Raw genomic sequence first — 12549 nt, 5'->3', positions numbered from 1 at the left:
GTGGTTACAGGCGAACCCCCTCTCCACCACCCCCAACTGCCATCTCCTACTCCTGGTGATGGCAGCTGCCGCAGGGGCTGGGGCCAGCTCAGCAGGGACCCAGACAGGGGACAGTGGTCCTGGCAAGGGGGTGGGGGCCAAAGCCTATGGGCCATTAGCACTCGCCAAGGGCCACCCAGACTGGATGGCCCAGCTCCTAGAGTCCTGAGTGCACTTGAGCTATATCCTCCTGTCCCCGGGGCGAGAGGGAAGGAATGCGACCCTGGCCTCAGAACACCTTTCCAAGCCCCTTGGACCCGTGTTGGGTCCTCACATGGTCCACGTAATGCTCCCAGCCGTCCCAGGAGGAGGGCACCACGGTCAGCCTCACTGATGGAGGGGAAAGCCGAGGCTCAGGGAGGCACTTGCCTTCGCTACAACATGTCTACCTACTCCAGTGCGTGAGCTCCTGATGGCCAGATGCCACCGGGAGGGGGGTCTTGGGGTCCTCGCTCCCCTCTGAAGCCTGTGCTCCAAGGCAGCCAGAGGACAGTGTGCTGCATCCCGAGCCTGTTCTGAGCGCCTCTCGGTCCTTCCCAGGCCACGGGCTTGCCCAAGTCTGACTCCAGTGGAAAATGCCGGTCTGCCTCAGACCTTGTGCCAACAGGCCCCGCTGGGGCCAATGGGCCTGAGAGAAGCCCCCGCCCCACGGGCAGGCAGGGCCAGGGCTAGGTCAGCCAGTCCGAGTCTCAGGCCAAGGCCCAGGCCACAGGCATTGGCCCCGGCTGGCTCCGGATTATGTGTCTTGCAGGGCCTTCCATCTGTCACTTAGCGCTCCAGGCCCAGGACAAAATTCATTTCCTTTTAGGAGAGCCAATGGTTTGCTTTTCCCATGTCTCCTTCCCTGACTTTTTCCTTTCTAATTAGAAATTGCTCTCTCAAAGTCCAGAGCCTAGAGGAGGGAAGCCACCTGGCCACCAGTCCCGGTCACAGCTTCCCACACCTTCTTCCTTCCTGGGCCTTTGCCGGTGCCTCAGCACCACAGGACTCAGTAGACGGAGGCTGCCCCACCCCCTAGTGCCCTGTCCGAGCAGGGAGGTGGGCCCAGGGACTCCCCAAGGTCAGCCCTCCCCGTCCTGGCACCAGGCAGCTTTACAGGAACCCCAGCTCCTGGGTGCGGTGCCACAGCAGCCATGTCACTCCCCAGAGCCCGGCCTCACCAGGTGCATGAGGGGACAGGAGCTGGGCACACAGGAGCCCTGTGAATAGGGAGCCAACCCGCACTCCCCCTGTCACCCCTTCACCTGCTTGCTGGTCTTTTCAGCCTGACTGTGGACATGAACCCCAGGGGTCAGAAGTTCCCTGATCTCCCCAGCAGAGCACACGCTGTGGGGAACTGTGACTTGCACACCCATGTGCTTAGGCACCAGCTGACCCAGCCACATACCCACAGATACCTCCAATGCACACTTATGAGCAAAGGCGCACACACACACTCATGCACACTTGCGTGTGCCCACACATCTCTCCACAGCTCCTTCACGGAACTCAGCGCATCCCAAGGCCCACGAACAGGTCCCCCCAGCTGTCAAACCACTTGGTCCCTGTCCTGGGAAAGGGGGATATGGACATCCCGGACCTCACACCCCACCTGGGGGCTTGTCAGCACCTGGGGAGATAAGAGGACAAGGACACTTTGTGGGGAGACTCAGCCGCTTGACTTTCCACTGGTTGCTAGGGAAAACCCTCCTCTGCCTGCTCTTCCCACACCCTTGCTTTCCTCCACCCCAGTCCCTGCCACCCAAAGGAGACCCCCAAGGAGTGAAGAGGCAGGGGGATGATTGCACCTTCGAGCCCCAGTGCCTCTCAGGCCCAGCCCCCCCAGGTGGTCCCCAGGCAGACTGAGGGTGAGCACGTCCCCAGGCATCAGCTGGGGCCTTACCGTGGAGGGTGCTCCGGGTGATCTGTCCCCCCATCACAGGCAGCCAGCAGCACAGCCACCTCCGCTTGGCTAGCAGGCCTCGTCACCAAGCCGCCCTGGCTGCCGGTTCCCCTCCTCCTGCCCCCTCTCCTCCCCTGCGGTTGGCAGCCCGCATGGCAGGGCTGAGCCTGCCCCTCCTGTGCTCCCTCCCGCACACGGCAGGCAGCGCCCGGCCACACAGGCACACACAGGCACACACACCCTGGTGGCCGGCTCACCACTCACCGCTGCCTCCCGGCTTCCACCCACTCCCAGAGCCCCCCCTGCCTCCCAGCGCTGGTACAGGCAGGGATCTGTCATGTTTATTTACATAAGGAGGAGGAGACTGGAGGCTTCCTGAAATAGCCAGCTCCGGAAAGCGCTGGAGATGCCCTGGCCTGAGCGCGCACACACACGCACACATGCACACACACTCCCCATCACACACCTCACCCCACACACACACACACACACACACACAACCTCACCATTCACTGAGGCCTTCAGCTGTTCGCATGTCATTACACACCTACTAGGTGCAGATATCCGGGGACACAATGATGCCATGGTGAGCAAACAGACATCGCCCCTGCCCTCAAGGGGCTTACAGTCTGGCTAGTGGAGCTTAATAGCAAGAAGCTGACCCTGCTTCTGTCTTCTTCCAGGCTCTGTTGCAAGTGCTGTAGGAGCATGAACATCTTTGGCCTCCATGGGCTGAATGATGAGGTCGCTATTACTGTCACTATCGATAGGGTACCATTATTATTATTATTATCTTACAGACGGAAACGCTGAGATGAAGAGGTAGCCTGCCTAGAAGGTGGCAGGGCTGGCACGCAAACGCAGGCAGTCTGACACCAGGATCCACACTTCTGTGCCCACACCAAACTGCCCCTTTGATCACAAACATGCACAAATACACAACAATATGTGCAGACCACATGACCCATCGGCGCCATGTCACATGTGTATACACCGACACAGGCTCACGAGCACTCGCAAGCATTCCCCATTGTGCACACTTTGCCACCTACTGCCCAGACACACACTCGCCTATAAACACACACACCCCTTGAAATGTACACACTCAGCACACACACACTGCCACAGATCACGCAGTCTCTGGAGAAATCTTGAGATGAGGGTCCGACAGCCCACACCCGGGGCAGAGGGCAGGGTGCAGACAGGGAGGGCAGAGGGCAGAGGGCAGTGGGAAGGCAGGCCCCCACAGCTCTAGGCAGGCGCACTGGGGCCCAGGCACAGTCAAAGCAGTGGGCGCCGTGCCCGGAGCGCTCACTGCACACCAGGTACCGTGTGCTCAACCTAATTTATACTCTAGCCGTGGGGACCGCTGGTCCGTCCATTTTGCAGAAGAGAAACTGGGGGCTCTGAGAGGCTCAGGAACTGGCCTGAGGTTCACCAGCAGGTCAGAGGCAGAGGCAGGACTCAAGCCCAGGTCTGTGGGCCAATATCACAGTCCCAGGCTCTGCAGGACAGGGTCTGTTCCCTGGAAAACGGGACAGCCACCTCCTCCCAGGTCCTGGCCAGCCCCCAGCCTCTGTCCTCGGGCTTCGGGACCTGGGTTCTCAGGAAAAGAATTGGGTAGACAAGGAAAGCCAGGAGGTGGAGGGTGCGGCAGAGGCCATGAGAAGGACGGGGGCTGCCCCTATCAGATGGAACTCAGAGGCCTGGGCACCAGGAGGGGCTGAGCTGGGCACATTGCCCACATTAACTCGTTTGGTCCTCATGCCAACCCTAAGACATAGGTTGCACTTTATACCCATTCTACAGATGAGGAAACAGACAAAAGAGGCTGCTCTGGAGGCTGTCCCTGTAGCAGCAGAGTCAACCCCCCTTGTCCTTCCTGCCTTTTAATGCATCCAGCTGGGCCCTGTCCTGCCATCCCCTCCAGGGGCCAGCCTGGTCTTCCCAACCCCTCAGCGCGGGTCACACCTCTTCTGGGAAGCCTCCCCAGGGCCCCAGACATAGAGTAAGTCCTCCTTCTTGGAGCCCGTCTCTCCTCTGAGCCCAAGCTGTGCCTCTCCCAACCCCTCATCCTACTGTGCCCTGGCTGTGGCATTGTCTAGTGCCTTGGCTTCTCCCGGGCACAAGCTGACCAACATTTTTGAGCACCTACCATGTGCCAAACACAAAGCTACACACTGGGGATGCAATGATGACGAACCACAGACAGGCCCTGCTCTCGCGGACTCAGAGTCCAGAGGGAAGCGGGTGTTCACAGAGGAGCCTCCCAGAGGAACACCCACGCAGTCCTGGCACGGTGTTCGGAAACAAGGGCGCAAGGTTCTGGGAGACTCAGCGTCGGCTTTCCTGACAAGCGGTGGTGAAGCGGAAGCAGGCACGTCTGTGCGTCTGCAGGCAGACGGAGGCGAGAAGGCTCCAGAGAGTGAGCACAGTACATGCAAAGGCCCTGTGACTGAGGCAAGCCCCACACCTCCAAGAAGCCAGGTTGCCATGGCTGCAGCAGGGACGCAGCAGGATCCTGGGGAAATGCTCAGATGGCAAGCCAAGGTGGGCCCCGAAGAGCAGGGTGAAGAACTCGGCCTTTTTTCTGAGAGCAACAGGGAGCCCCTGACAGGTTTCGACAGGAAGGCAACAAGACCAGACGGCATTTCTGAAAGGTCACCGTGCCATCTGGCATGGAGAACGCACGGGAGGAGGCAAAAGACACCGTGGGAGAGAGCAGTGGCATCCAGGGGGTCGGGCCTGCGCCTGACGTGCCCACACTCTCCTCGGGCCCAGTGTCATGTCACGCCTGCCCAGAGCAGGTGCTCAGGAAATATCTCACAGATGGAACTGATGGCACCAAATCTTCCAGAAACAGGACTAGGGGAAGTAACCGAGCAGGGACGGAGGCAGGGTGGGGGCTCACCTAACCCAGACTGCTTCCGGTGGGCGGCTCCCTCACTCTGGCCCCTGGAGTGAGATGGAGTCAAGGACAGGACGCAGCCTGCACAGCCCCTGGGCCTTCCCACCAGACGCCACCGCCGTCTGCAGGCCTTCCCCCCGCAGGCTTCCTCGGGCCCTGGGGCCATCAGCCACTTCCCCAACTTAAATAGGAAGTGGCGATGCCCTGCGTCGGAGGGTCCCCTCACCACCTCCACAGAGCAGCGTCCAGGCCTGTGCAGGTGCTGTGGCAGCTGGCACTGCGCCCTTCTCTGCTTTATTGAGGAGTCTCATCCAACTTCATTTGGCCAAAGAGTTCTGTTACTAAAAGGGGTGAGTGCACCTCTGACCTGCATCAATCACTCACTCACTCACTCACTCATTCATTCATTCAGTTTTCAGGGAATGCCAGCTCTGGGCCTACTGGTGAGCAAAACCCAACTTCCGCCCTTCAGAAGCCAAGCAGGAGCCACGCTGGGATCAAGGCACGAGGTTCCTTTGGCGCTGGCTGCACCATTTCAGCGCTCCGTTCTGTAGAAAAGGAGAAGGATGAAAGGCTCTGAAAGGGGATGTGAACGGAGAATGGAGACTCTGCAAGTGGGTCTGCGGGAGCAGCTGTAAGTGTGGCCATTTACGGAACACCTAACCGAGCGCCCGGCACCGTGCTAAGCATTCCGCACACACAATCGCACCCATTATTCCCACAGCATCCCTGCAGGAGTGTCAGCACGCCCACCCTGCAGGCTGCGAAACTGGGGCTCAGAGAGGTTACAGTGAGGGCAAGACCAGCTGGAGTTGGATCCCAGACCCGTCTGACATTAACTCACACTCCAGACAGAAAAGGCCAGAGGGCAGGGAACTTCTTGCTCGGCAGAAAGAAGACAAGGGGATAATGGACCCTGTTTTCCAGGAACCAGAAGGGTTCCGGGTAAAGGCAGAGCCTCGGGGTTTTCCAGGGGACAAAGGGCAACATCCCGGAGATGGAGCGTAAACGAAGGCAGGGCACTGCAGACCGGCACACGACTGCACTTCCTGTCCACTAGCAGGTGGCCCATCCTGGACATCTTGCAGAAAGCAGATCGTCTGTGAGCGGGGGTGGAGCGGGGAGACTGTTATACCTCAAAGCCACGGGCAGAAAGCAGGGCTAGGCAGGCCCCTGGGGAGCACTTGGGCTGACGGAAACCTTGCCGGCCTTCAGAAAGAGAAAACCCTCCCTTGCTGGCCACCCACTCCCAGCTGCACCTGCTCTTGGGCCCCACCCAGGGAGCCCCTGCCCCCTAGGCTCTCTGAACCCAGTCTGCTCCCCAAACCCTCTCACCACCAGGCTTCTCCTCTTCTTCCCGCCGTCTCCTGTCTGCCAACCCCTTTCCCTCTCGGGGGCCAGCTTGGTCTCTGTGGCGGGCTACCCAGTCCACTGTCTCCTCACCAAGTCCTTTCTCACCCATGCCCCCCAGGCCCAGCACCGGCAGCCCCAGGCCAAGCCTGCCCTCTTAGAACTCAGTCAGGGCAGACCCAGCGACTGCAGAGCAGAACACGAGCCAAGTTCACTGGACGACAGAAACCATCGGAATTAGAGACGCCGGGGTCTCTGAGGGAAAGGAGGCCCGGGAGAGCACTGGGGCCTGGCTGAAGGGACCCGGGACTGAAAACGGGGCCTGTGGAGGGGGGTGGTCCCGGAGCAAGGCTGAGAGTCTGCGCCTGCAGATGACTCCACAACCCACACCTGTTCGGCCGAAATGGAGTGTGTCTGCATTACAGCAAGCGGCACCGTGAGAAGCAAGCGGGGACCCCTGAGGAAGAGGAGTTCAAGCTGATGTGCGGGATGCTCTTCCCTACCTGCTCGTTTGTCAGCAAGCTACCCCCACCTCCCCCGGGGAGGATGGCCTTCTGGCCTTCCAAACGGACTCCCTTACTAGGAGGCACCCTCGGGGATCAAGGCTGTGGAAGACACTGACCCGGCATGGGGCCCATCCGAGATGTGCTGCATCACTTCTGCGGTGCGGTACACGGAGCTGGGGGCGGGGCCCCCTGTGCCCGCTGGGACACGCTGTGCAGAGCGAGCTCTTCGGCTCCTGACAGGACCCCTGCACCCGCTCTCTGCCCTGCTTCTCCGCCACGGCTGGCTGAAGGGGGCACCCTCCCTCGCCCCTCTGGAGACTCTCGGTCTGCCTGCCCCTCCAACCCCGGGAGCCCCCAGGCAGCCCACCCTGGTGCCCTCCCTACCACCTCCAAACCAGGCCCTCTCTCTAGTTTTATCCTCTACTGGACGCCGTGAGAAATATGGAATAAACTTTTTGTCAGCCTCAAAAAAAAAGAGAGAGAGAGAGAACATTGGGTCCAGCCACCGCCTCTAGGCAGGCCAAGAAGTAATGTGCCCATTTTACGGGTGTAGCGAGGAGGCCTAGTCCGTTGTAGATTTCCCGTGGTCACACAGTGGGTAGAGGGTAAGGAGGACTCGAACTCATTGATGCCGTCTGACGCTTACTGTGACATATAGGTCAGGGCGCCAGAAGGCATGGAAGACAAGGCTGGACAGGAGAGGGGACAACTTCTCTTTACAGGTGGGCAGAGGGGCCTGGCATCTGGAGCGGTCGGTACAGGGAAGTCGGGGAGGGGAGGCAGCCCTGCTGCAGGAGCCGGGAGAGAGCTCCTGGCTGCGGCCGTGTCTTTCTCATCAAGAACAAGGGCGGATTTGGTTGAGCTGATGAGTCACCTGGCATGTGGGGCTTAAGGCTGACCCGCCAGGGCCATTGTCCCTGCCCTGTTAGACTGGGCCCAGCACTGGAGATTGGGGGGCAGAGAGCCCACCCTTCCAGAGCTTCCTGCCATGCCCAGAACCAGGACGAGAATGGGGACTGCTGCCTGGAGCCCGGAAGAGAGAGATACGAGCGTGGAGATGAGAACACGGTCACAGAGAGACAGAGCCTGTGCTGCATGCTGCAGGGCCCCCGGAGCCAGGGAGCCCGCAGGGCGTCCTCTGGGGCTGGGACAGGTGCCCCAGCAGTGACAGCTGCCAGCCGCCCGGGATGATGGGAATACAACAGGTGCAGAGGCGGGGGCGGAGACCGAAAGGGAATCTGAGAAAACAGCCTGGGGCTGGGCACCCCTCCCAGGCCGTGGGCTCCGTGCCAGGCAGCCCTTTCTCAGACCCTCCCAGACACAAACACACCTACTCCTGCTCCCCAGGTCGGGGCCTCGGGGTCCCCCTGGCCCGCCCGGATGACATGGGGGTCACCATCCACACCAGGCAGAAAGGACAGGAGGAGGAAGAAAGCAGGTTTCCATCCCTAGGACAGTGTGTGCCAGAAGGAGCCCACACCCACAGAGCCCCCATCTGGAAGCAAACATTTGTCTGCGATAAGATCTATGCCTCTGGCCAGGAAGGGTGGACGGATGTGCCCACCCCACCCTCGTGGAGGTTGGGAGCTCTGGTCCTGAGGTCAGACAGGCAAGCTCTACTGACTGTCACATGACCGGGCAAGCTACTGAGCTTCGCTGAGGCCCGGGGCTTGGCTCAACAAATAATAGTAACTATTGCTGCCGATGTTGCTGTCCAGAGACTCAGAGAACCCGGGAAATGGGGTAGAACCTGCCAGAGCTGAGATCGCCAGCCCCACCTCAGAGAGGACTGACTTTGGATGCCGATATGATTACAGCGCTGAGTACAAATGTTGTACCGAGGAGAGGAAAGGAAGGACCAGCTCCAAGAGACGGTGCCTGTCTCGTCACCACGCTGCACATTTGCTCAGCAACAAATGCCACTGGCCGCAGTGTTCTAGGCTTTGCATGTGTTATCACGTGTGCCTTATATGCAAATGCCATTCTGGGGCGCTGGGCAACAGTGGGTTCTTCTAAGGAAGCATATTAAACATCACCCCTTGTCGCCTGGTTAGCGTTCTGTTTTTGTTTGGGGTAGACTGAACTTTAAACTTGAAGCCAGCCCTTGTCTCAATAGTCACAAGTGATAAATGACCTAAATTATAACCTTGCTGGGGAGGGTCAGGCAGGGTGGACAATGAGACATTTATGGGGCAGGTGAGGTAGAGAGATGAGAAGCCCCCCAGGTGATGCAGGGGACAGACAGGACATATGTCCTGAAGCAAGACATGAGTCTTGTCCATCATCCATCGGAGATGAGTAAACACGGCCGACTGATCCTGCTGGGCAGGCTGGATTATGAAGAAAGCTGGCAGCTGAGAGCAGGTTAAATCCCTCCCCTGCCACTCTCACCCAACCCCATCCATCTCTCTCCCTCCCCCCCACACACACGCACCTTCAAAAGGCTTGGCCAGGACTCCTGGTGCTCACCTCTTCTGCCACCCAGACCCCAGCCAGCCAAAACCTCCCCCAGGCTGGGATCCCCGCCCTGCTTCAGCCCACCCTCCCACCTCTGAGGAGTCAGCTTCTGGGGCCCTCCTGCCTCCTTCCCCTCCCAGGTCTGGCTCACTGAGGGATGGCAGAGCACAGGGCCACCCGACTTGGCTCCCACCCCCTGGCCTCTGCTCCCTGGCCTGGCCTCCTGCCCACCCCTGGGCCTCTCACTCCAAAACGTGGGCTCAGACATTGGGCCTGGGGGACAGAAGACAGTGAGGGTGCCATTCCCTGTAGGTCCAGGCTGTAGGGCCGGGGCAACCCCATGATCTGGAAATACCGTCTCCTACACGTCACCACCTTCCGAGTGTGCCTACACAAGGCGCTGCCTCGGGGCTGGTTAAGAGCAGGCTCTGGAGTCACATGCCTGGGTTCAAATCCCACTTCTAACCCTGAGTAGGTGTCTATCTCCTCTCCTGAAACACGGGGTTGGTGATAACAGCGCTTAATTCGCAGGGCTGCTGGGGGATGGGATGCACTCATACACACAGTGTGCTCGGGCAGTGCAGGATGCACAGCAAGTGCCAGATCCAGGGCAGGGCTGTGGATGAGACACAGTCCTAAACTCGATACAGAGGCCCGAGCGTCATCTGAGCTCCGGGAGACGGAACTTTACACCACCACACATGCGGCCGGAGGGCAAGCGGGAATAACGCAGCGGGGTGCCAGCTACCAGAGGCCCTGAGACACAAACCTGCAAAAGCTCTGGAAAGAGAAAGAGGATGGCGGGTCCTTGTTAGGAGGGGGCATTCAGCTTGGCTCTGAGACAGAAGCCAAGCTGAGCTTCTCACAGAGCAAAGGTGAGTGGCTGGCCTGGGATCCAGCCACCAAACTACACCAGCTCTGTGCCCACCACCTAGGGCCAGGACCTGCAGCACGGTGACCTGGCCTTGGTGGCTGCAGAGCCGAGGGTGGGAGCCCCAGGCACAGAGGCACCTGAGAGTACTGGGGGCCATTTAGGGTCTCTCCGGAGAGGCTGGTGGCTTTTGTGACCACTTAGCTACTGGTGGAACTCCATGCCCTGCCTGCTGCTACACCTCCAGCCCCGGGCCCAGACTGAGCCCCTGACCCCAACCCCAGACAATCGCACACTATGTCACCAGAAGCCCCAGGGGCTCTTAGTCCCCAAAGGCCTGGGGACCAGCAGCGTGTGGCTGGCTCAGTGGCAGCTTCCTCTCCCTCTGGAGCCAGAACTCGGGTGTGGCTAGCTGAAGGTGGCTGTTGGGACTGTGGTCCCCCTGCCCAAAAGACAGCCCAAGAAGGGCAGCCACCACAGGGTGACTGCAGTGACAGAAAACCTATTTTCCTCCCCAAGAGGGTCCCATCTCAATTGTCACATCCATCCGTTGTTCCCACCTTCCGTGTGTCCAGTAAGTGGCTCCCTCAGGCTCCTCCCCAACAAGGCCACGCCCCTCATGATGATTTGCCCCCTTCTTTCCTCACTCCAGCTGCTGGAGCCCAGGGTCAGGCAAGCTACCCGAGACCCCAGCAAAGCACAGGGTGGACTCTCCAGTATCAACGTTGAGAGGACAAAGCCTTCCCTGGAATCAGGACTCCTGGGATCCCGGCAGGTCCTGCGGCCTACGGTCAAACTGGACCAAGGTGTGGGAAGGCCTGTTTGGGCTGGGGAGACTGAGGAAGGGCAGTTTCTTTAATGTCTGCACAGGTTCCTCCCTCCCCAGGGTGGGCAGGGGGAGGTGGTTAGGGCTGCAGGAAGTGGGTTGGAGCAGCTGTGTGAGAGCAGGGACAGGCAAATGGGAGCAGAAATTCCCCCCCGGGGCACCCCCTCCGTCTAAAACAAATGCCCCACCCCAACCTCAGCCCCACCCAAACATTCACTTCTCCTGCCCAGAGGAGAGCTCTACTCTCAGCGCCAGTTAAGCCAGGTGGGCTACATTAGCCTTTGTTGTTACTAGTCCCGACCCCACCTCCATAACTGGCTGTATGACCCTGGGCAGGTTGTGTTCCTCTGTCGGCCACAGTCCCCACAGCTATAAAATGCAGACACCAGACTCACGTGCCTCTAGCTCTGAACCAGGAGCTCCCTGGACCGGGGATGAGGAGGGGGATCGTCAGGGGAGAGACAACCAAGAGCCCCTGCATGTGGGAGGCAGCAGCCCCTCCTTCCCATCCCCGTCCTGCCAAGGCCTGGGGGGAAACCAAGGACGAGCCAGCACCCTCTCAGCTGGGTGTCACTGCTTCCCTGTCCTCTTCCTGACCCCGTGCAACGTGGCCTCGCCCCAGGGTCCCATGACCTGGTCTCTGCCTTCCGTGCCACCGGCCAGGCTGGAAGTCTGGGGTCGGCCCGGATTCCCCCCCGCCCCCAGCAGCCGCCGTGTCCTCCTCAAATCAGTCCCCTGGCTTCAAGCACAGTTCAGCCACCGGCATCATCCTGACCGGGACGGCTCTCGCAGCAGCCTTCGGCCTCCCCTGCCCCTTCCTCAGGGCTGCCAGGCTGACCTGTCCTCCTGACAGATGGGCCCAGCTCAGGTGTCCCACAGTGGCCACACCCCACCCTCCTCTGGGGAGCAACCAAGGTCTTCTGTGAACCGGCCCTAGCCCATGTGTCTGGCCTCACCTCCCACCCTAAGTACCGACACTCCATGCCCATGAACCACATACGTCCCAGGACGTGGTCACGTCGCACATGTCCATGGCTCTTCGAACACTGTTCCTCTACCTGGATGCCCCTGGCCACACTGGTCACCCCAAATCCCCCACCTCACCTTCACCGCTCAGCTCGGAGGCATCTTTCTGAGGTCCTCCCAAGGCCCAGGGCTGACCAGCCCGCCCTTCTCCAAAGCATGTCCAGCCCTCTGTGCCGCCCCAGCCCTGCAGTGATGATACAGGTCCCCGTCCCATTCTGGGAGCAGCCCGAGGGCAGGCGGGTGTCTCTTTAGCTCTGGGGCCCCAGCACCCACCATGGCAGGCACTGGGTAGTGCTCAAAGCATACTTTATGAGGAAAGCAAGAAAAGGAGAGAGGAGGTGCGAGGAAGAGGGGCCAGAGCTGATGAGGGGTGGTCTTTACTTGGGCTGCACCTGCCCCTTCTCCAGGCTCCGGGCCTTAGACCTGAGGGAACCCACCCAGCCATGATGCCCCAGGGCCCTGTGGACCTGGTGGTACCCAAAGGCAGCAGGCCACCTCACCCATGACCCAACAGCCTCCTGGGTGGCCCTCCTTGTTCCCTCAGCACTGCTGCCAGCACCAGCAATGCTCACTCAGGTGGAAACGGCCAAGAAGTCAAGTAGCCAGGTGTGTCCTAGAACACGGAGGAACAGCTGCCCTATCTGACCATCTTTCCCGGAGTCCGCCTCGGGGGGAGCACTCACC

The 12549-nt window shown here is 60.1% G+C and overlaps 1 protein-coding gene across 2 annotated transcripts in view; it reads right to left on the bottom strand.

Annotated features, from left to right (window-relative positions):
- Nucleotides 1-12549, bottom strand: part of NEURL1 (neuralized E3 ubiquitin protein ligase 1) — a 77369-nt gene that overhangs the window by 33672 nt on the left and 31148 nt on the right. Inside the window, exon 1 of one of the 2 annotated variants that reach the window (XM_036027245.1) lies at nt 1922-2174. The exons of the other annotated variant lie outside the window; for it this stretch is intronic. Within the exon in view, the coding sequence (XP_035883138.1) occupies nt 1922-1955 (34 nt within the window). The 5' untranslated portion in view covers nt 1956-2174. Of the gene's footprint in view, nt 1-1921; nt 2175-12549 lie in introns of those variants that run through there. 2 annotated transcript variants of the gene reach the window in all.

This window comes from Phyllostomus discolor, chromosome 5 (genome assembly GCF_004126475.2).
Source record: "Phyllostomus discolor isolate MPI-MPIP mPhyDis1 chromosome 5, mPhyDis1.pri.v3, whole genome shotgun sequence".
Taxonomy (NCBI): Eukaryota; Metazoa; Chordata; class Mammalia; order Chiroptera; family Phyllostomidae; genus Phyllostomus; species Phyllostomus discolor.
The sequence above is the reverse complement of the archived record's forward strand: the minus strand, read 5'-3'. Positions and strand labels throughout refer to the sequence as shown.